Below are 23,972 nucleotides of genomic sequence, written 5' to 3'. Positions count from 1 at the left end.
TATACAAAAAAGACTTTTCCTAATTCATTTAGGTTTATCCAGTGACTGTTAATTCTGTCCCTCATTATCATTTTCAAAATACTGGTGTTAAGCTGACTGGTCAGAAGTTACTGAGTTTATCCACACAGAATTTTTAGCAAGGGTGTAACATTTGCAATTTTACAAATCTCAGCCATCGACTCTAAATTTAAAGTTGTTTGGAAGAATAGAATACAGTATGACCAGGTTTATTATTGTCACATACACTGAGAATTAGTGAAAACTTTTTGTTTGCATGAGGATGCATTTAGAGATATATCCACTTTACATACAGCTAGTTTTTCTAGAACAATCTCTTTATTAATTTAAAACCCTTCCAGAATCTCAAAAGCAACTTGCTTTCATAAATCATCAAGTCGTTTATGTCTCCCATCTCACTGTGAAGCCTGTGCTACGTTGAACACCGGGTGAATGAGTAGTCTTTGGGGTACTGAAGTCTGTGTCTTTATTTATGTTTTGCTGCACACTTGAGTGCTCGGTGGGGGGTGCTGATGCTTTTATTTTGCTGGTGGGGGCTTTGCTGCTGCTTATGCGTGGGAGGGGTTGCTGGGGGGGGCTTTGGGGTTCTAACATTTAACTGTCATTCATTATTTGGGGCACTCCTCTGTTTTTGTGGATGGTTGCAAAGAAAAAGTATTTCAGGATGTATATTGTATACATTTCTCTGATATTAAATGTACCTTTGAAACCTTTAAAACTCCAGCAACATTTCCTTTGATAACAACAGATGAATATCACTCACTATACCTCAGCTGTTTTCTTTGCCTTTTTTGGTTTCTAATTGGTCCCACATCTCCTGGTTCACTACCCAGACCCTAGTCCAGCAATGCTATATTTGGTTTTGCTGGATATGAACTGATGAAGAAAATTCTTTTGTCATTGCCATCCCTCTTGATATTTGCTTTGTCACAGCTCCTATTACCACAATGAATTTTGCATATTTCTGCAATGTTCATGCAAATGTGTTCTTTGAAAGACTTCCTACTAATTGCTGCTCTATAAAACAGTCTCAATTATATAGATAAACCTCTATTATATCCTAATTCTGAACAGATTTTATCCATAATCAGTCCAGGATATCATTTCTGTCTCCAGCACTGCAACATTCCTCCTCCTCCATTACTTCCGCTTTATTGAACATTTCCTGATAGCTCTTTACACCTTCCTCGTGACTAGGACCCCACCGCTGTACATCATCCCGGACAGTCACTGACCTTGTTTCCTCTTTCCTTCATTGGTACCATTCTCGTGATTTCTCTCAGCCCTTACCAAATCTGCACAGCCAACTCCTCCCCAAGATCCACAAACAGGACTGTTCTGGTAGTCCCATTGTTTCAGCCTGCTCTTGCCTTATGGAGCTGGTTTCTTCTGACCTTGACCATTCTCTCCCCCTTATTCAGTTACTTATGTCCTTTGCCAGCTGGTGGTGTAGTGGTATCCGCACCGGTCTTCGTGGTCCGGGGTTCGCATCTCGCCGGCTCCATGCACGCTTTCCATGCGCGCTGGGCTGAGCGTCGAGCTAGTAACTTGGCTTCGTAAAAACAGACGAATGCTAAATAAGCGGCAAGGTTGCCGCCCGATGCGCCACAAGGCGCAGGAAGGACCAACAGCTTGCATCCATGACACCTCTCCACTGCTTTGAAAATTTGCCGTTTCCTGGTCTCAAGCAACATCTCTGGTTCGGCACTTATTCATCTGGCTGAATTCGTTGTCAAATGAGACAATATTTTCTTCAACAAGTAAAAGATGTCACCACAAAATTTGTACAGGCACGAGCTACGACCGTCCCTTTGTGGACTACATTAGAAGAGTCTTTTTAATTCTTTCCAGGCACATTCCCACTACCCTTTCCATTAATTTGATGCCTTTATTAGTCTTGTACTGATCTTGAAAACTTCATTACCTTTTCTGCCAGATTCCATCCTTTTTTTCACTTTCAAGTGTTCCAGATCTGACTCTTGCCTTTCCTAGCATCTCTATGTCCATCTCAAGGGATAGGTTATCAACCAATATCTGTCATAAGACTACAGATTTCCACAGCGATCTTGACAAACCTCTCACCACCCAAGCCTCTGAGGTTTCTGATGACAAAACATCCGTAATTTTTCCTTAACCATAGATTCCTCTTCACAACTGACAAAGTTCTCAACTGTATCTTCTCTTGTGCTTACTCCTTCCTCCCTGCCAAAACAAAGATAGAATTCCTTCTGACAGCGCAAAAACTCAAGATGCTAGAAATCTGAAATGAAAATACTCAGCAGATCTATGGAAAAAGAAACAAAACATTTTCTATTGGTAGCCAATTTGAGTAACAATGGACTGTCTCAGTACCATTATTTAAAATAAAATTTATTTTGATAAAATAGATCGTTTTGAAATGAGCTTCAGGTCTGCCGTTATTCTATGGAGAATGCACCACGTTACATTACAGAGCCAGGATTAAATCTCAATCATATTCTATACTTACTTAAAAACTCATCTTACTTATCACAATAGATAAACTGTTATTGGAATTAACGAAGTGACTTGTATAAATTCTCGGAAGAAACGTTCTCCCTGTTGTTGCTGGATGAAAGATTTCATCCCTCCTCATTGCTACGGGCTCAGCGCTACGAACGTACCGTGCGGGGATTGATGGGATACTGGAGGACCATCGTCTGTTCGGGAAAATGGTGTTGATGAAAGGTGAGGTAGTAGGAGTCTTGTTGCTGTGGCAACCAACGTGATTTTCCTCTCCCTAAATTAATTTTCAATGAGATTGAATTTAAATTAAGGTTTTGTAGGAGATCTTCACGTGATTCGCGGCGACACAGTGTTTGCGAGAATAGAACCGTGTGTATATCAATCACTGTGAAATTCAGTCTGTGAAAAACTTAGGGTTTGTTTTTTTTCTGAGAAACCTTAATTGTTTTTGAGACTTATTGTAAAGTAGACATTGTGCATCTCTTCTTCACTTTCCAATCCTGTTCTGAAGCCATTAATTAAACCTTGGTTTTGTTTATGTAAATATCAGCACGGTTAGGAACTTTTACACTTACGTGGCCAAAAACCCTTCAGGTCACGAACTCCAGTCGTGTTATATCAACTAAAATCTGATACAAAGGAGATTAATTTTGGAATGTGGGGTCTTCAGTGTTACCCATCTGAATTTAGAAAAGTGGGGAAGAGTCCTACCCTATGAGACTTGTGTACTATTTAAAGCTGCTACTTAAGATTATTTCTTGCCTTCCTTTGTCTAGTTGGTGCTCTCAGAGATCAGCAGTATAAGTAGCACACAGTCTGTTTCAAATTATGAAGTCCTTTGGAATCCTTTCACCTGAACGGTATAGAATTCTGTCAGTTTTAATTAATGAACAAAAAACTCAGAGCAATGTCTCCCAGAAAATTGAATTTCCCAGCATAATTGATAATGTTTTGGTGATTCTGGAGCAAACTAGAGAGTTGTTTGGTTTTCTGTTCAACTAAAATTTCTGACATTTTAATTTTTTTTTGTTTTATTCTGTGGATTTGGAAACTTAATAAAGGAAAGATCATCCAAACCTGGACTCTGTTTTGGAATGTTAAAATTTAAATTATAACTGGTGCGGGTTTGTACACATGAATCTGCATTATTGTTTTCCTTAAATAGCATTGCATTTTCAACATTTGAATTAGTAGTATCCTTATTTGTAATATATAACCAAGTGTGGGATCCAACCAAAATATCAAATATGAAATTTGTTCCTTTTTATACCTTGTTCCTTACCAAAATGACTTTTATCCATGCAAGTCGTACGATGCTTTGGAAAGTTGGAGAGAAATTAGTTTTTGATTGCTAATGTCAAATAAATGCAAGAGCATTTGTCACTAGTTCTCTTCATCACTGCACATTTTGAGTTCACACTGGAACTGAATGTGGTGTTCTTTCAGTTAGTGTTTGGCCTCTTCATAGCAAATAACAGTTAAGCTATTATGGGAGTGGAGAGTTACACTCTGTGGTCTGTTTTATCTTCATGCCTGGGTTCAGTGGGTCAGCACAATTGGTCCAGGTGGGTATCAAATCCTCCAGCGAACCAAACTCAGTATTATCCAGTCCCTGATCCAATAGCTGAATAATCTTTCTACAGATTTACATCATCTGTCAATCTTTTGAGATTTCATACACATAACAATCCAGATTACCAAAGAAAAAACAAACAGGAGAAAATCTGCAGATGCTGGAAATCCGAGCAACACACACAAAAATGCTGGAGGAACTCAGCAGGCCAGACAGCAACTATAGAAAAAAGTATGGCTGAAAGTCCAGATTCTATATAAAAAAGATGGAATGGATTGCGTCCTGCTTATCTTTTGAAGTACTCATTCATTAGGCAAGAAATTGAAAGCCGAAATAAATCCTAATCTTTTTACAATTGGAAGAAGTTTTAGACAGGGATAAAATATACAATAAGGTAAATTGCTGATGTTCTTTACAAAGGGGCATCAAAAGAATTTATTTCAGCACCAACTTTGTTGAGGAAGCTAAGTGAAAAAGCTCAAGATAAAATAACAAAGAATTTAACATACGTTTATATTATTGATTTCATTTGGAAACAAAACACAATGAAATCAATTAATCCATATCTACCTTCTCATGGATAAAAACCCTTCCTGGAGAAAGTAAAATGATGGTGAATTCTAATGATTAAAAATTCTGCAACTACTGCCAATAGAGTGAATAATTTGAGGTGGTTAATTGAAAGCATTACTCAAGCATTGTAACTGGGTGTATTTATTTTAGTGAATTGGTACTAAATTGTAATCCTTTGTACTAACACTTAATTATCTTTTCACTTACAGTGAATTATGCTTCTGTTGTATCCTTTGGAATAAAAGTTGCCATATCCAGGAGCTGTATTAGTGCTTTCTAGTTCTGTGTTCTTGTAGCTTGTAAATGAAATGCATCATTTATTCCAGAAAGCATAAAGAGTAATTAATATGTGGGCAGTAAACAAGAATGATATTCAATATGATTGTTGTAGCTACTTGTGAAGGAGGATTTGCTCATAAGAGGATTCAAATATTCTGCATTTCAATATTGCAGTTTGTACTTGATTCAAGACATTCTTGATTGTTTTTTGCTTTCTTAGACGTCTGACCTTTCTTGTTGCTGATTTGTGGATTCAAGGGTAATGGCAGTCATACAGCATTGTGGAATATATTTGTGAGCGATTTTAGTTTTGAACTATATGAATTAAATAATCCAGTTTTTCTTCACCCTGGATGAGAAAAGGGGCATTATCTAAGTTAAGACCAGTTAACTTTGTACAGATCAAAAATTAAAACTAAACCTATCTTGATACTCAAACTATAAGTTGATTTATGCACTAAGCTATCAAAATAGGCCCAACAATTTTGAAAACTCTGCAAGTTCAGAATATAAGTGAGATAGTGGGGAAGAGCCCAGAATGCATTTGATTTTATACCTTTGCATTCTGCATTAGCAAAGATATAAAATCACAAGGCAAGATTAATTTTCTACTCTCACATTTACATTTTCAGTGCACATATATGCAGAAGAAATATTTTCTTTTGCTTAAGGAAACAGAACTTGTTGAAAAAAGTGATCAATTTTGGTAATTATCTTTTTGGGAAGCAGCTTAATTCTTAATTTGAAGATACCTGCTGAGAAAGAACTCAAGACATTGAGAATGTTGTTTTCATTGCAGTAACATACCTTAACCAGAAATTCAACAGCTTTCCTCCATCCCTCTACAGATGGTTTACTACTTAAATATATGTTATTATATATTTTATTTTCTTACCATTTTGCTAATGGTTATCTACAAAAGTAAGTTATGCACTTCCATCATATAATTACTCTCAAAACTTTCACATTTTAAACTTTGGGTTCAGGGAATTAATTCTATTTTTTTATTTTTCAGGTCAGGTTTTTAGTTTCCCAGATGGTAATCTGGCTCTTGATTTGATTCTTCTGATTCTTATGATAATTCTGGAAGTGATAAGGCTATACCATGGTAAGATGTTGTATTAAATTGTAGGTATTGTACTGTGCTATTTGATCCTCAATACAGTTAGTGATGTGAAATTTTTAGAGTTCCAACAGAGCATTTTGTTTGGAGCTATGCTAACTTGATATCTTTCAAATTCTGTGCTCTGCTTCTGTATGAAGGTAAGGAAGATGTATTCAAATTAATGTCATTGGGGACTAATTGTTTCAGCTCCAGAAACTTTCCCTGTTTCTATAGAGAAAAATTCAAGTTGTGGTACACAAATACTGATGTAATTTGGAGTTATTATCCAAACAAAATATAACAGTAATTGACACAGTAGTAGAATTAAGCCATTTGGCCCATCGAGTCTGCTTCACCAATTAATCATGGCTGATCCTTTCTTTTCCCACCCTCCTCAGCCTCACTCCCTGGCCTTCTCCCCATAACCTTTGATGCTGTGTCCAATCAAGAACCTATCAAGCTCTGCCTTAAATACATTCAACGACCTGCCCTCCACAGCTGCCTGCGGTAAAAAATTCCGCAAATTCACCACCCCCGGTTAAAGAAATTTCTCCGCATCTCTGTTTTAAATAGGCGCCCCTCTATTTTTGTTTGTAAGTAGAAACTTGCATGGTCAGTGAACACATTTCAATACACATTCATTGACATGAATTCTGTTGAAACATCCTAGAAGTGTTAAAAGGTTTTGCATAAATTAGGCTGTTAAATTAACTACATATCTATCTTAAATTTTAATAATGCAATTGGTGAATAATTTTGTCTTCAAAATTTGTATCAATTTAAAACTTTGCACCTGACAGTTTATTCTATTAGTCTTTATTGGGTCCAGAATTGAGAAATGGAAGGACGCTAATTCTCCTAGGTATACTGTCAAAAGTCTGTCTTCTCTGAATATCTATTCATTCTGTTCAAACACTAGAAAATCTTAAACCAAAATTTGGGTTGATGAACTGATTACAGGACTGGATTTCCGCAAGCGTTTTTTTTTGTTCAACAAGCAAACATTATTAAAACTAAGCTAACCTCATGCCAGCAGTTGGTATGCTGACTAGCTAGAATCATAGTCATAGAAAACTACAGTAGAGAAACAGGCCTTTCAGCCCATCTAGTCCATGCCAAACCATTTAAACTACCTGGTCCCATCAACCTGCACCCAGCCCTCCATACCACTCCCATTTTATCCAAACTTCTGTTAAACTTTGAAATTGAAATCACATTCACCACTTGTGCTGGTAGCACATTCCACAGTCTTACCATCCTCTGAGTGAAGAAGTTTCTCCGAAGTTTCCCGTTAAACATTTCACCTTTCAACCTATGAACTCCAGTTGTATTTTTATCCAGCCTCAGTGGAAAAAGCCTGCTTGCATTTACCCTTTGTATAACTCTATCAAATCTCCCCTCAATCTTCTGGATTCGGGGGAATAAAGTTCAAGCCTATTGAATCTTTCCTTATAACTTAAGTCCTCCAGTCCTGACAACATTCTTGTAAATTTTCTCTGTAGTCTTTCAATCTTATTTACATCTTTCCTGTAAGTAGGTGACCAAAACTGCACACAGTAGTCCAAATTAGGACTCATCAACATCTTATACAACTTCAACATAACATTCCATTTCCTGTGCTCAGTACTTTGATTTATAAAGGCCAATGTGACAAAAGCTTTCTTTATGACCCTACCTACCTGTGACACCACTTTCAATGAATTATGGACCTGTATTCCCAGACCCCTTTGTTTTACTGCACTCCTCAGTGTTCTATTGCTCACTATGCAAGACCTACCCTGGTTGGTCCTCCTGAAGTGCAACACCTCACATTTATCTGCAATAATTCCATTTGCCATTTTTCAGCTCATTTTTCCAACTGGTCCAGATCCTGATACAAGCTCTGATAGTCTTCCTCACTGTCCACTACAGCCCCAATCTTGGTGTCACCTGCAAATTTGCTGATCCAGTTAACCACATTATCATCCAGATCGTTGATATAGATGATAAACAACAACAAACCCAGCACCGATCTCTGAGGCACTCTACTAGTCACAGACCTTCAGTTATGAAAACTAGCATTGGCTGGCTTCTCCCGCAAAGCCTACGCCTAATCCAATTTACTACCTTATCTTGAATGACAAGCAATTGAACCTTCTTGACCGATCACCCATGCAAGACCTTGTCAACTGCCTTCCGGAAGTTCATGTAGACAACATCCACTGCCTTGCCTTCATCAACTTTCCTGCTAATTTCCTTGAAAAATACCGTAAGATTGGTTAGGCATGACCTACCATTAAAAAGCCATGTTGACTATCCCTAATCAGTTCCTCCCTATCCAAATGTTCATATATCTGGTCCTTTAGAATACCCAACATTAATTTTCTCACCACTGACGTCAGGCTCACTGGCCTACATACTGGTTTATTCATAGAGCTTTTCTTAAGCAGCACAACAACATTAGTTATCCTCCAATCCACTGGTACCTCACCTGTCACTGAGGATGATTTAAATATCTCTGCTTGGGCCCCTGCAATTTCTGCACTTGCCTCCCATAGGGTCTGAGGGAACATCTTTTCAGGCCCTGGGGATTCATCTACCCTAATTTGCCTCAAGACAGCGAGCACCTCCTCCTTTGTAATCTGTATGGGGTCTGTGACCTCGCTGCTACTTTGCCTCACTGCTATAGACTCTGTGTCCATCTCCCAAGTAAAATACAGATTCAAAAAAACCATTTAAGATCTCCCCGCCATCTCTTTTGGCTCCAAGGATAGATTGCCCTTCTGATCTTCCAGAGGACAATTTTGTCCCTTGCAATCGTTTTGCTCTTAACACATCTGTAGAAGCCATGAGGATTCTCTTTAACCTTGTCTACTAGGGTAACCTCATTCCTTCTTTTAGCCCTCTTAATTTCTTAAGTGTTCTCTTGCATTTCTTATACACAAGTGCCTCGTGTTTGCCTTATTTATTCCTACCTGCCTATATCTGCATTTATACGTAAGTGCCTCGTGTTCGCCTCATTTATTCTTACCCACCTATATCTGCTATGCACTTCTTTTTTTTCCTTAATCGGGGCCTCAAAATCTCTTGAAAATCAGTTTGCTAAACCTGTTATCCTTGTCTTTATTCTGACAGGCACATACAAGCTTTGTTTTATCAAAATTTGCCATCCTCCAATTTAGAATTTCAACTGAGGACCAGACCTAGCCTTTTCCATAATTACCGTGAAACTAATGGCATTATGATCACTAGGTGCAAAGTGTTCCCCTACACAAACCCCTGTCACCTGCCCTGTTTCATTCCCTAATTGGAGAATAAGTATGGCACACTGTCTCATTGGGACTTCTACATACTGATTAAAGAAACTTTCCTGAACACATTTGACAAACTCTATCGCATCTAGTCCTTTTACAGTATGGGAGTCCCATATGTGGAAAATTAAAATTAACTACTATAAAACTTTATGGTTTTTTTTGCAACAGTCTGCAATCTCTCTACAAATTTGTTCCTCTTAAATCCTGTGGACTATTAGGTGGTCTATAATATAGCCTCATTAATGTGGTCTTACCTTTCTTACACCTCAGTTCCAACCATAAAGCCCCATTAAACAAATTCTCCAGTCTGTCCTGAGTGAGCACTGCTGTGACATTGTTCCTGACTGGTAATGCCACCTTTTCCCCTTCAATCCCTCCCGCTCTGTCAAACCTAAAAATACAGAACCCCAGAATTCTGAGCTGCCAATCCCGTGCCTCCTGCAAACAAGTCTCACTAATGGTTACAATATCATAATTCCATGTGTTGATCCACGCCTGAGCTCATTCACCTTTCCTACAATACTTCTTGCATTGAAATATACATAACTCAGAACATCAGTTTGACCTACTTAACTTTTTGATTCCTGACTTTGAGTTCTTAACAACTTCTATTTCCACAACCACTCCACTCTCTGTTCTGGCACTCTGGTTCCCATACCCCTGCAACTCTAGTGTAAAGCCTCCCTTGCAGTACAAGCAAAGAATTTTTTAGGCCAGTATGATAAATACCGTACACCGGAAATTATTCCTTTTGGAAACCTTTTGTTTTGACACAGGCCTTTTTCAGACACCAGCAACTCCTGTCACCATGTCAAAGCAGTCCTGATGAATCATATCTTACTTTATTTTCCCCAAGTTTCAGAAATTCACAAAGAGCAGCAAACATACAGTATCTCACAGAACGCATCAAAAAGACTGAAATGGCTCTGAGAAAGCTTAGAGTGAAATGATCTCATAAGTTATCAATAGATACTGAAAATCTTCACTTGTATTCTGGAATTATAAAGGGCAACAACCTGGATTTGCTTCTTGAGTACACCTGACAATTAAAGATGTCTAACAGGATTTTTACATCAGTTGAGCAGTCTGAGAATTCAACTTTAGAAAATCTGTTTAAAGAAAACTTGGCTGTATTTTTTGCTTTGATTCAGTTACAAAGACATGAAAAATGAGAGTTGGAATAAACGGGTCTTTCTCTGATTTCTCAGATTATCAAAGGGATTGGTCCTTAGCCTCAGCCAGTCATGGTCGACTGTACATCAGCAATTTGGCTGACTGGACCATATGTCATATTTATAAGTTTGCTAATATATAAAAAAAATTAGGTGGGATTATGAATAGGAAAGAAGATGTAAGGAGGCTCATGAGAAAGTTGATGAGCTGAATGAGTAAGTAAGCACATGGAAGATGAAATATAATGTGAAAAAAACATTTTTTTGGTTGCATAAAACAGAGGAATGTATTTCAGGTGGTAAGAAATTGGTGATGCCAACATTTATTGGGATCTAGATGTTGCTGAAAGTCAACATGCAGAGCTAGCAAGCAGTTAGGGAAAGCAAATGGTATTCAAGCCTTTATTGAGAGAATGTTTCCCCTGGAAAAGGAGGCTAAAACCCAGAGTCTCAATACCAGAGAAAATATTTTGCATCTCTCAATTTTTTTTTAAATCTGCAAAAGATACAACTTTGGAATTCTCTGGCCCAGAAGCAGGGAAGGCTGAGTAATTTGAGTTCATCTGTAGACTTTTGAATATCAAGGAATATCATGACAGTGCAGGGAAGTGACATTGAAATAAAAGTGAGCAATGCTCTTGATTAACACACACAAAATGCTGGTGGAACGCAGCAGGCCAGGCAGCATCTATAGGAAGAAGTACAGTCAACGTTTCGGGTCGAGACCCTTCTTCAGGACTAACGGAAAAAAGATTTGACGGGGGAGGGAGAGACCTGAAATGATAGGAGAAGACAGGAGGGGGAAGGATGAAGCAAAGAGGTGGGAAGTTGATTGGCAAAAGGGATACAAGGCTGGAGAAGGGGGAGTATCATAGGACGGAAGGCCTTGGAAGAAAGAAAAGGGGAGGGGAGCGGAAGATGGAGAACAGGCAAGGAGCTCTTGATTATTGGCAAAACAGGCATGCAGGGCCAAATACCTACTTCTCTTAATATTTCTCAAGTTTATGAGAAGATGTTGACTATCTGTGAAGCCAATACTTGCAAAGTTATCCTTTCCGAAATAAGTTATTAGACAGTGACTGAGAGTAGAAATTTTTCCTTTTCTCAGCTGAACAAAACTCAGCTGTAACTATGACATAGCTTGAATCTGAAAAAAATCTAGCCAATTAGTGTTACAGTAAATTTCAGAGCTGCTTCAGGTTTTGCACATCATTGTTTTTTCTGTGTATAACAAGAAAAATTCTGTAACATCATAAAAGCTGGATTGATTTCCCATCATTTTCCAGGTTTCAAAGGGAATCTGACTGAAGAAGCAATTCCAATAGTTATTAACATGGTTCTGACAATTGGAAGTATGTTGTTTTCCTTGTACTACTTGTTGTGGCAGACCTATGTGCTGAGAGCGGATGTAATAATCAATGCAATCCTGCTGGTAATTTATGGATTGGAGGAAGTACTGGACATAATTGCTATTTCAGCTTTTGTAAGGTAATTTGATTCATTTGCCTTGTATCTAAGTGCATACAAATGATAACTATTACTTGTTTCCTCTTTGTTCCATAGATACCACATTTGGAAGTTTTAAAAACCTGTTGAAACCTCTTAACTATTGTCTAATTTAGGAATACCCGAACCATTCAGACAAGTTTATTTCTTCTCAGTAAAGTGAATATCATTGGTGGTATGTGATTTATGATTGGCAGATTTCCTACTGCTGTTCATGATCAGATGATTGCAATTAGAAACTTTATGTAGTTAAATAATTTGAAATGTTTCTAAAATTCAGTACAATTTTTGTGCACATGGATTACGTTCTGGAAAAACTATATTTTTCTCATTTGAATTTGGTCAGAAATCTTAATTTACCAGAAATACAGGTAAGATCTCTCTATTTATTTTAATGTATCATTTTTAATCACAACGTTTTTGTACACGTTTAAATGCTAAGAGAAGAAATTTTTTAAAAATTCTGATTTAGCATGGCTGCCAAAACAGCAAAGTGGCAACTGCAACGCATGGGTTGGAATCAGCTTGATCTAGCTCATTAGATTCCAACAGTAGAAGGACAGAGTTAAATGAAATATGTTGTTTATTGTGTGCCTTGAGAATGCTACCAAGCACAATTCATAGCAATTAAAAAAAAATCTAAACAGAATGATTGTGCATATTACTATCAGGCTAGAAGAAATTGTTATTCGGTGTCTGCAACTAGATTCACTTTGATATTAGTAGTGCTTTGAAAACTCAGTGAATTATAGTTTCTTTATTTTGTCCAGGATCTACACGTGATGTAACTGAAATGATACAGCATTCATTTCGTTTATCCACCATTCCTATCTCCTGGATGACTTTGGAGTTTGTGTCATAGGATCAACATTTTTTAATTAAACTTTTGTGGGGATATTATGTAAATATTGGTTAATATTCCTATTATGTATTTTTGTATTTTCTAATTAATCTGATAGCTGCCTCCAAGAGGATCCACAAACTTCTGAGGCTGCTGCTTTCCTCTTTTCATTCAGCATCACAAAGTGCCGCTGTTTATTCTGTATTAACTCTCAATGCACTGCTCTGCTCAGAGGCAATGTCCTTTATTCAGTGTTCTGAGGGGAAGCCAAGTGAAAAGGAAGATGGACATACATCTTAAAGCAGTGTCCTCTGCACTGAATGACAAATTGTGTTGTCAATTGATTGTGAACAAAATTTTCAATTTTATTCTTTTGAGGGAAAGTATCTAGTTTGTCATAATAAAATGAATTATAAAGTTCGAAGTTTCAAGGTACACTTATTATGTAAGTATGTATGCAGTATAAAACCCTGAGATTTGTTTTCCCACAGACAGCCACTAAACAAAGAAATGGAACCTGTTCAAAGAAAATCATCCAATCCCCCCCTACATGCAATGCACAAAAAAAAAAGCAAAAAACACAATATAAAACACCAAAATCAAACGAGTGCAGGCATATTCAGTTTGGTTCAGTTCAATCTACCGAGGTGTCGTTCATTATCTGTTGGCTGGCCCAATACTATATATAAAAAAAAGGAGTGACCAGAACCAGAAAATTATCATAACGTGAACTACAGAGTCCAATCCACAATCCTTACCCAGGATCCAGGACTCTAGCACAATCCTCCAGCAGCATAGAGCGAGCAGCAGAGAGACAGACCACTCAAACACAGGGACCTTCCTTCAGGAGCAGCAGATGAGGTACAGCCGCATGCAGGCATCTTCCTCTGACAGCAGCAAGTGAGAGGCTGGTAGCCGGTGCTGAACACCTGCATGCCTTCTGCTCTCGCCTCAATGATTTCAATCTTCCTCAACAGTTCAGTTGGCGAGATCAGTGAGAAATGGAGTTGGTCATGGGGCCATGCCCCGTCTCCAGGGTTCTTGGTCTCAAGGCTGCGTGCTTCCTCACCGAACACCCTTGGAGACAGCAAAGTGCCATATTGCTCAATCGGCCCGGAAACACACCACCAAAACACAGATCACAGGCTCTGACAGCAGCAGAACCACATTTGAAAGAAAAAGACATAAAAGAAGTGAAAGTAGTAGTTTGTTAACCGTTTGGAGGATGTCCCTCTTGGTCATGTTGTTTGCTGGCATCATCTTCTGGTTGATGGATATTAAAATTAACTTTTATAGGTGTCAATTACTGAGAAATGCAAGATATTCAATATCAAGCTTCTGTTTTATTTGGCTACAAAAAATCATTTACATTGAATTCTATCATACACAAGGACTAGCAAAGATTGAAGTCTGACTGCTGTAGTAATGATGATCATTTTGCTTTTGCATAGCGCATAGAAGTTTGAGCAGTTTGGAATCAGTCAGGATTTTGAGAGCTGATGGCAGAAGGTCTGCTGTGCTGCATCTGTATCCAACAAACATTTAGTCAAATTATGGCTATCAACCTTCCAGGATACTTGCAGTATCTTTGATTGTATTGAACTATATTCATACCAAGCACAAAGTGTGCTTATTTATTGAACAACTAGACTAAACCAGAAATTACCAATGCAGAAAGATCCACTTAATGAGAAATTTGCAGATCTTGAACTTGCAGATAAAGGTACTGAAGCAATTCACATTGCCAGCTTAGGTATAATTAAGAAGCTCGTGATACAGCTTCAACTTTTATTTTATGAATTTGCTTGTCCTAGTCCAAATGAAAGTAATAGCAGTGGTGGACATACAGAAATCTTGAACATTGCACTTTAACAGTAAACAAACACAGCAATATAGTTCCATAACCTCAATGTTCATACTTGTAATGGAATCTTGTGAGATTGGAAGGAGTTGTTCTTACAGAAACATCTGTATGATTAAATAATTTTCTCTCACTGATACTGTTAACCTAAATTTAACAAAATACTGCTACTCCATTCAATTTTATTCTGGTTAACAAATAAGGCAAATGGCCAAAGCCAGTGTTGTCTTTCATGGATAAACAACTCATTTTCCTTTCTTTTTTACCCCGTAGTTATGTGATTCTATTAATAACATTAGCTTTCAAGTACCCTGAACAGGTTCTTTCAATCTTCTGAATATTCTCCTTTTCCTAAATTCTAGTCTTGGTCAGGGCAAGAGATCTGATCATGTAATTTTTTTCCCTCTCACCCTCACTAATTTTTCATGTGGGATTGAGGAGTAATTAGGTTTAAGGATTTGCCAATTTCAATCATTCTTCTGCCAGGCTTAGCTAACCTAGGAAAGCTAATCATCTGTAACTTTGTATCACATTACCCAAATATCACACCTAACCACTCAGCTAATGAACAATGTTCAAAGAAATATATTATACTATCTTTCCAAAGATAGTCTTATTTTCAAGAGATAAGCTTAACTTTCTTTTATACACAATCATAAATTGATCTCATTCAATAATATTTATATAAATCAATTGTTTCTGACACAGAAGTATGAAGGACTCAAACTTTGATGGGGGAGTATTTTAGCTGCATGGTTTACTTTTATGTATATAATGCAGTTCACACACCACAGAAAAAAGGTTCAGTAGTATGCAATTTTGCAAAATGCTAACAAAGTGAAATTTGAATTTAGGAATTTCCGTGTGCTGCTGAGTATACCTGGTGTTTGCAAAAGTAAATCCATCTATTGTCAGTAGTTCATGTAGGGGCAATATAAACCCATTTTAATTTTTGTCTTCAAAGAGATAGTCGAGGGCAGGCTGCCCTGCTCGATGTTCCATATTACGATTTTTGGTAAATTCTTTCAGCAAAGTCATTACTTCATTATCAAATTCTGGAGGAGTCGGCTTGGTTTCTGTTTCAGTAAAAGAAAACGACGTCACAAAAATCAATTATATGGAGTAACCAAGTTTCAGAATGACAAAGGGTGACTCAGACCCAATGCCTTTTTCAACCCACAAAGAAATCAGTTCCTATTAACTATATTCTGGAGGAAAGTTAACTTAGATGATGCTTACTATGGTTCAGACATTATTGCTCCCTTTTTAAAAAAAAGTGCTACATTTGGGGTATTATTAGTAAATACCCCTGTAAAATTTTGATTCTTCATTACCTGAACAAATTACCCATGCCTGTTATTCAGTAAGTCTTGATGAAAAATGCAGATGACTATACTTTCTTGGCTTAACAGTAATGACCATAGTAGAAACTATCTCATATGAACTACTATAATTTCACATGGGCACTTAATTAATACCGCTCTCTAAAAAGTCATACATAATTTATTTTTGGAGGTGGAGGGGGGAAGCATTGTTCAGAACCATCATCACTGAAACCAATGACCTGGACATCAAATCCCAAAATCCCCACCTTCCTCTCAAAGCCTTCACGTTCTCCCTCACCCCAGGGTAATGGACAGGTTGAGTAAGATCCACTTAATTCTAAGTCCAGGCTTTCCCAGAAAGGACACATCCAGGGCCAGGAGGATGCTTACTCTCTCTTGTTCACTTTCCACATGTCAGTTATTAGGAATAGAATGTGGGTCTAGGTAAATGTGGCCAGCAAACACTAGCATACTATACATTAATTTCTAATCAATCACAACGATATTTTTCATTGGTTCATTGTTTTTCTACAGAACTCCTGTGACAGCTGGTGGTTTGCAGCTTTAGAAGGGAAAGTAAGTTGTAAAGGGCATGAAGTCACTCAATAATTGTCCTCATATCAGGCTAGAAGATGGGTGATGTGTGTAGAGTAAACAACTGTATCTGTACAAACCTGTTATCCAGTAGTAAATATCCCAATCATTGGTTGGCTGATTGATCAGTTTATCATACAAACTTAGCTGCTTCTCAGTCATTTCATTCAGGTACTTTTTTGCAAAGAAACTGAAATGTAAAATAATAAATTTCCAATTTTAGTATATGTGCTGCTGAAGCGAGCACAATAAATTTCATTCTACATATAAACTTTGGTGTTCAGTTTTAAAACACATTTCAACACTGGATGAGATTGTTAGCAACTGAGTTAAACTAACTGTAAAGTGCCAAATGTTTCTGACACCAATCAGATTAACATCTTCCCTAATAAGTAAAAGGTAGTAAAAATAGGATTCCTTGCAATTATCTGTATTTTCATTAATTTTTCTTTTTCCAGTAGCATGAAATTATTTTTTGTTTAGTACTTACAAAATAATTCATGAATTCTTGGGTAACTGTTTTTATGTTAATATCAATTTATGTAGAATTTTATATTTCAAGCAATGAAGTTCTATCACATAAATAGCTCTAAATGGTAAGTTATAGTAATCCAATTTACACAACAGATTCATCGAGGGTTTAGTCTACCCCACAATGATGCTTCTAGTTGTAAATTTGTGCTACAAATCTTTATTTTTGTTAACTGAATACAAAAATACATTGTATTTGAGGCAGTAGTACCAATAGAAAATACTTTCAGGTGAATTCAAATGTAGAAATAAACAGACTCTGCAGTTTCTCAAATGACACTCAGGTCAGAACAAGATGTGGAATGCAGTAAAATCCTGGGAATCTGCTATCAAACTATTAAGAATTCTTGATGGTTTGGCATCTGACTCACCAGGTAATACTTGCTGTACTACCTATCTGCTCACTGGACCTCAGTTCTAACACTCTTTTTTCACCTGCTGAGGCTCCAATTCTTACCTTTTCATATCTGGAAAACTAATCATTCGGTGTAACAGTTAAACACCGAATTAAAAGAGGAATGAGGTATTAAAATGAATAACATCCACTAGTCCAAAATACCTGCTAGTCCTGCCACACCAAAGTTTACAGCTTGCCAGATTTTTTTGAATGTTAGTGTATCAACTAACAAGACAGAATGGCACCAGGAAAAGAAACACAATTAGAGAACAATACCTTATCAAATCGTAACTCAATAGGGTTTATCTATCTTCAAATTTAAGGACCACTTTTACCTCAGTAAGATGCAATTCTCTAACATTCCACGCTTACGGCTCTCGTATAGCAGACGTGCTCGCTTTGTGTCCAGTGGCTCATTTGTTCGCTCTTCCCATGGAGGCAGTGGTATTTGTATGATATCTGTTAAATGATCATCAGTATCACCACGATATGCTCTGATAGGGGAAGCACCAAGTATGGCCTGTGCAACTCTTTCTCTGGTCAGGCACCAAACCTATAGAAAACAAGATGGAAAGTCTTTTAGCCTATACATATTTAATTACACTTTTAAATATACTCAGTGGCCAATTTATTAGGTACACCTATACACCTGCTCAAAAATGCAAATATTTTAAGATTTATTTTTATTGAGATACAGCATGGAATAGGCCCTTCCAGTCCTTTGAACTGTGCCAACCAGTAATCCCGATTTAGTCCTAGCCCAATCACAGCACAATTTACAATGACTAATTTAACTACCAGTCAATACATCTTTGGACTGTGGGAGGAAACCCACAGAGTCACGGGTAAAACATACTTACTGGCAGCAGCTGGAATTGAACCTGGGTTGCCAGTACTGTAAAGTGTTGCGCTAACCACTACGCCACCGTGCCACCCATCTTATCAATCACGTGGCAGCAACCCAATGCATTAAAACATGCAGACATGGTCAAGTGGTTCAGTTGTCATTCAAACCAAACATCAGAATGGGGAAGAAATGTGATCCAAGCACTGTTGACTGTGGAATGATTGTTGGTGCCAGGTGAGGTGGTTTGAGTATCTCAGAAACTGTTGATCTCCGAGGATTTCCACACACAATAGTATCCAGAGTTTACAGGGAATGTTGAAAATAACAAAAAAAACCCAGTGAGTGGCAGTTCTGTGGGTGAAAATGCTTTTTTAATGAGAAAGGTCAGAGGAGAATGGCCAGACGGGTTCAAGCTGACAGGAAGGCGACTAACTCAAGTAACCACATGTTACAACAGTGGTGAGCAGAAGGGCATCTCTGAACACACAACACATCCAACCATGAAATGAATGGGTTACAGCAGCAGAAGACCACAAACATACACTCTTGATCAGTCTGCATGCTTCTCTTTGCATTAACACACAGGTGCACCTAATAAAGTGGCTACTGAGTGTAGTCAGGTGAGACATGGGGTGGGTTAGGATACAGGCAGAAGCTTGTAAGAAGCTTTAGCTGATCATGTCTAAAAGATTTGTTGGATTCCATGACAAGGATATGGTATTCGTGCAGAGGGACTTAGGAGTCCTTGTGCAAGACTTCCAGAAGACTTCCTTAATTTACAGGTTGAGTCCGTGGAAAAGAAGGCAAATGCAGTGTTGGCATTTATTTCAAGGGGAGTAGAACCTAAAAGCAAGGAGACAATGCTGAGCCTTTATAAGACACTAGTCAGGCTGCACTTATAATACTGTATTGTCAACAGTTTTGGGCCCCATATCTCAGAAAGGAAGTGTTGTCATTGGACGGATATTTCTGGGCCTGTACTCACTGGAATTTAGAAGGACGGGGGTGGGGGGGGGGTCTCATTGAAACCTACTGAATGTTCAGGCCTAGACAGAGTAGATGCGGAAAGGATGTTTCCCATGGTGGGAGAGTCTAGGACAAGAGGGCACAGCCTCAGGATAGATGGGTGTGCATTTAAAACGGAGATGCAGAGAAATCTCCTTCGTTCGAGGGTGGTGAATTTGTGGAATTTGTTACCACATGCAGCTGTGGAGGCCAGGTCATTGAGTGTATTTAGGGCAGAGATTGATAGGTTCTTGATTTACCACGGCATCAAAGGTTACTAGGAGTAGGCCGGGAACTGGGGCTGAGGAGGGGAAAAAGGATCAGCCATGATTGAATGGTGAAGCAGACTCGATGAGCCAAATGGCTTAATTCTGCTTCTATGTCTTATAGAATATTTATTCATTTTTCACTTGAAATGCAAAAAAATCAAAACCAATATCTTCAGCAAAATTTTCCATTTTCAACTGATGATGTCACTAAAAAGTAGCCACTTTCTATTTTCTATCAAAATTTTACAAATTTACTATCAGATAATCTTGGATAGGATCCGTGTATATTTTAAACCAAAGGAAATTTACATAGTTACAAATAGTACTTTGGACTATAATTATTAATGTTGCATATATAAAAAGATGAAATAATTTGATTTATTTGAAGGAAACTTTAGATATTTCATGTAGTTTAAGGACCTGAAATTCTTTTGAACCATGCATTTCAGATAATCTCTTTAAATTTCCAGGACTCTGATTAACAGTAAAGTTACATTTTTTGGCCAAACAAGCATAATCTTGCATCACCTTGTTATCTACTAAATTCATTGCAAATAGCTTTCATAAAAATGTAGAAAAAGGATCTTGAGACTCTGGTTCAAAACCCCAGGTTTGAATGTTGAGAAGAACTTAAATGAATTTGGCTGGGAAATTTGACACAGTATGAATACAGCAATGGATGAGGCACAGACAAGTATGGAAGAAAAGTGAAGTGAGACTGGGAAAAGGAATACTAAGTAGGGATAGGGGGACAGCAAAGGTGAGGAACAGACTAATGTTGAATAAAAACTATAATGAGGAGAGAGTATACCTAGGAAGTTATTCAAATGAGATCACATAGACAAGGTTCAGAAAAATAAAAGGATACAAATCACTTTTCTGGGGACAGCTCCGGGCTTCCAAATAATCAGCAGCATATCGAGGAACAGATATGCAAGGAAAATCATAGTGAAAATATAATAGACCATAAGACATAGAAGCAAAATTAGTCCATTTAGCCCATCAAGTCTGTTGCACTATTCCATCATGGCTGATTTATTATTCCTCTCAACCCCATTCTCCTGCCTTCTTATAACATTTGCCACCCTTACTAATCGAGAACCTATTAACCTCTACTTTAAACGTACCCAGCTGTCTGTGGCAATGAATTTCACAGATTCGCCATCCTCTGGCTAAAGAAATTCCCCTTTATTTCTAAAGGGATGTCTCTGTATTTTGAGGCTGTGCCTCACAGTCCTAGATTGTCCCACTACAGGAAACATCCTCTCCATGTCCACTCTATCTAGGTCTTTCAGTATTCTATAGGTTTCAATGAGATCCCTTCTCATTCTTTTAAACTCCAGTAAGTATAGGCTCAGAGCCATCAAGTGATCCTCACATGTTAACCCTTTCATCCCCGGGATAATTATAGTAGGCCTCTTCTGGACCGCTTCCAATTACTAGCAAATCCTTTCCTCGACAAGGGGCCCAAAACGGCTCACAGTACTCCAGATGTGATCTGACCAATGTCTTATAAAGCCTCCACATTACATTCCTGTTTTTTTATTCAAGTCGTGTTAGGGATTTTAATCTTTACAAATTCTCTGCTATTAACTGCTTTAATGTAGTGGCAGGTAGGATTTTTTGAAAGTGCATTCAGGAGGACTCTAAGAGCCAGTAGATAGGCCTGTGACCGAAGGGGCAAAACTGGATCTAATTTTCGGGACAATGAGAATATTTTTGAGATACTGAGTTTCAAGATTGTTACAGAAAAAGGCAAGGGTAGATCAGAAATTAAGCTCCTGAACTGGGGCATGGCTAATATGAATATGATAGGGCACGACCTGGCAAAGGAGATTGTGGGCAGCTACTTGCAGTTAAGCTTACATGCAACCAGTGTGAGGCATTCAAAAATTAAACAGTGAGAACTCAAGGTCAATGTGTTTACTTGTGTTCCCCTAATGGTGAAAGACAAAGCTAACAAATACAAGGGATCATGGATGTCAAATCAAGGGTTGAATAAAGAAAATAAAGGTACCTTGTGCAGGTTTAGAGAACTGAAAACAGGTTAGGACCTACCAACCACAGTATAGAACATTTAGGGGGAAACTTCAAAGTAATTATAAGGGAAACAGAAAATGCCACATGGCAATGACAGGCAAGGTTATGCAAATCCCTAAGCATTTTACAATTATACAAAAGGGCAAAAAGATAAACTGGGAAAGGGAATAGTCCATTAGGAACCAAAGTGATAATCGGCAGTAGCAGAACACTACAGGCCATACGATTGACTTCAACGGCACAAAACTATTGTGCCACGCCAATGGCTTTTGGGACCACCTGGTGAAGGAAGCCATTGAAATAAAACCAGAGAAAAAGAATTTTAACAAAGATGAAGGTCTTGCTCTGAGTAAAAACTGGAATTTGATTGTAAACAAGGTGGGACAACAAAAACCTGATTGGATGGGGACTAACCAATCAGGAGTGATGGACAACAGGGGTGTATATATCATCAGACTAGATATGCCTAGGCATTATCCCTGATAAAGATTGCAGAGTTTGTCATTGAAACATCGGTGAAACCAATTATGTGCACCCAGCTGGAAGCCCTAGAAGAGTTTATTTGATGAAGGTGAGATTTCACATGAATTCTTCCTATCTGTATTCACAGTGGAGAAAGACATTGTACTTGGGAATTCAGGGGTGGGGGGTGGCAGAGTTCTACGACAAATTGCAACTGAAATTACCATTTTATGTCTTAGCAGGTTTAACGGTGGATAAATCCCTAGGGCCTGATCAGAGGGATCCAAAAACACTAAAAGACAAGATTGCTGGTGCTCTGACAAAAATTTCAAATCTTCTCTGGCCACACTGGAGCATTCTATGTGGTACCCTAATTTAGGAAGGGCAGCAAGTAATTAGAGGCAGGGTGCAGCACTGACTGTAGGGAAATAATTTTAGAAAAATATTAAGGACAACTTCAATCTACACTTGAGATGCAGTGATTGATCAAGCATAGTCAGCATAGCTGTCTTGTCTGACTAATTTGATTTTCTCCCTGAGAAGGCGATTAAGGTAGTAGTGTTGATATGCTCTACATGGACTTCAAAATGATTTTTGAATGAGGTTCCACAGGGAGATTCATCTGAAAGATTAAAAGCTCATGGGTTGAGGGCAATTTGGTAAATTAAGCCTGAAATTGCTTTGGTGATAAGAAATACAAGGTGATGTTTGGGAGTTTTTTTTTCTAAAAACTTGTGGTGATTTAATGAAGTGATCAATGCTGGGCCACTTATTGTTTCCTCTTGACAATCTGGACGAAAATGCAGAGAAGTGACAGTATGTTTGCAGTTGACACAAAGATTGGAAGCTTTGTTGATAGTGAGGAGGGTAGTTTTCAGCTACCAACAATATTGAGGAGTTGGTAAAAAAAATAAACAGGTGAAATTAAACTCTATAGGGGTCTTGTATTTCAAAATGACTAAGTCAAAAATGCTGAAGTGGTGGAATTGAGTACAAAATTTGAGGGGCAATAAGAAACCTTTCTCTTTCATAATTATGACATCATAGATTTAAGTTAAGAGATTTAGAGGGGAGACACACTGAAGAGAAGAAAATATCTAGAACTCTCTGCTGAGGCAGGGCAGATAGTGAACACTTAATATTTGGATCACCACTTGAAATACTACAGCATAGAATGTTTCTATTCTGCATGACTGAGTGCAAGACACAATTAAACTGAAATTAGGTGATTAAAAATTAATTTTTACTTGTTCGCCATTCAGTTGCTTTAACCGAATCTTGCAATAATTTATTATTTTATTTAAAAATAATAAACCTAGATTCGGCTTTTAAGGGACTGTTTTAGATTTTCTTGAGTCTCTGTGTGTTCTTGAATACTTTAGTTTAAATGTCTAGAATCTGTTACGTACTCCTTCAGCTAATCGATCTGTTAAGTATATCTATCATTTGCTTAGATAACAAAAGCGGGCGGGGGGGGGTGTGCAGGCCCGATATGTCAAAATATGAAATGTTAGTCCCCGGTGACATTCAGGTGAAATGACCCGTCAATCTCACCGTCGTTAGTGAACGGAAACTTGAATGCCAAGTCACTTTCTGAGTATTTTTGTTGTTGAAGGTTTTACTCACATTGCGCACAATCGACATTTTACACCTGTGTAGTTACAAACGTGGCAGAGCCCAGAGCAATACGAAGCAGCAAGGCCGACCTGAGACCTGATAAAAGCCGAAACCCAGCTTACTGATTCAGGACCGGAAGTGCACTGTGTCACAGGCAATTGGGTCCGTATTGCCTCCGCA

The 23,972-nt window shown here is 38.0% G+C and overlaps 2 protein-coding genes across 4 annotated transcripts; one reads left to right on the top strand and one right to left on the bottom strand.

Moving 5' to 3' along the window:
- Nucleotides 1-2,682: 2,682 nt before the first annotated feature.
- Nucleotides 2,683-14,461, top strand: LOC134353746 (transmembrane protein 80-like). 3 transcript variants are annotated; one of them, XM_063062072.1, is made up of 6 exons: nucleotides 2,683-2,724; nucleotides 4,858-4,874; nucleotides 5,755-5,848; nucleotides 5,943-6,035; nucleotides 11,784-11,985; nucleotides 12,774-14,461. In XM_063062072.1, exons 1-6 carry the CDS (start codon nucleotides 2,709-2,711, stop codon nucleotides 12,784-12,786), a joined length of 435 nt encoding a protein of 144 aa, XP_062918142.1. In that variant the 5' UTR covers nucleotides 2,683-2,708; the 3' UTR covers nucleotides 12,787-14,461. The 3 variants fall into 3 exon arrangements, with proteins under 3 accessions (XP_062918142.1, XP_062918143.1, XP_062918144.1); XM_063062073.1 differs by lacking the exon at nucleotides 4,858-4,874 and having other exon boundaries at nucleotides 2,703-2,724; nucleotides 5,776-5,848; XM_063062074.1 differs by lacking the exons at nucleotides 2,683-2,724; nucleotides 4,858-4,874 and adding an exon at nucleotides 2,865-2,871 and having other exon boundaries at nucleotides 5,776-5,848.
- Nucleotides 14,462-14,598: 137 nt separating this feature from the next.
- sdhaf2 (succinate dehydrogenase complex assembly factor 2) lies at nucleotides 14,599-23,937 on the bottom strand. The gene is made up of 4 exons (XM_063062071.1): nucleotides 23,802-23,937; nucleotides 17,888-18,105; nucleotides 16,705-16,814; nucleotides 14,599-15,781 (listed from the first exon to the last, which is right to left on the bottom strand). The coding sequence occupies exons 1-4, from the start codon at nucleotides 23,817-23,819 to the stop codon at nucleotides 15,651-15,653; spliced, it is 477 nt and encodes a 158-aa protein (XP_062918141.1). The 5' UTR covers nucleotides 23,820-23,937; the 3' UTR covers nucleotides 14,599-15,650.
- Between the last annotated feature and the right edge of the window lie 35 nt (nucleotides 23,938-23,972).

Source organism: Mobula hypostoma, chromosome 11 (assembly GCF_963921235.1).
Source record: "Mobula hypostoma chromosome 11, sMobHyp1.1, whole genome shotgun sequence".
In the NCBI taxonomy this organism is placed as follows: domain Eukaryota; kingdom Metazoa; phylum Chordata; class Chondrichthyes; order Myliobatiformes; family Myliobatidae; genus Mobula; species Mobula hypostoma.
The sequence above is the reverse complement of the archived record's forward strand: the minus strand, read 5'-3'. Positions and strand labels throughout refer to the sequence as shown.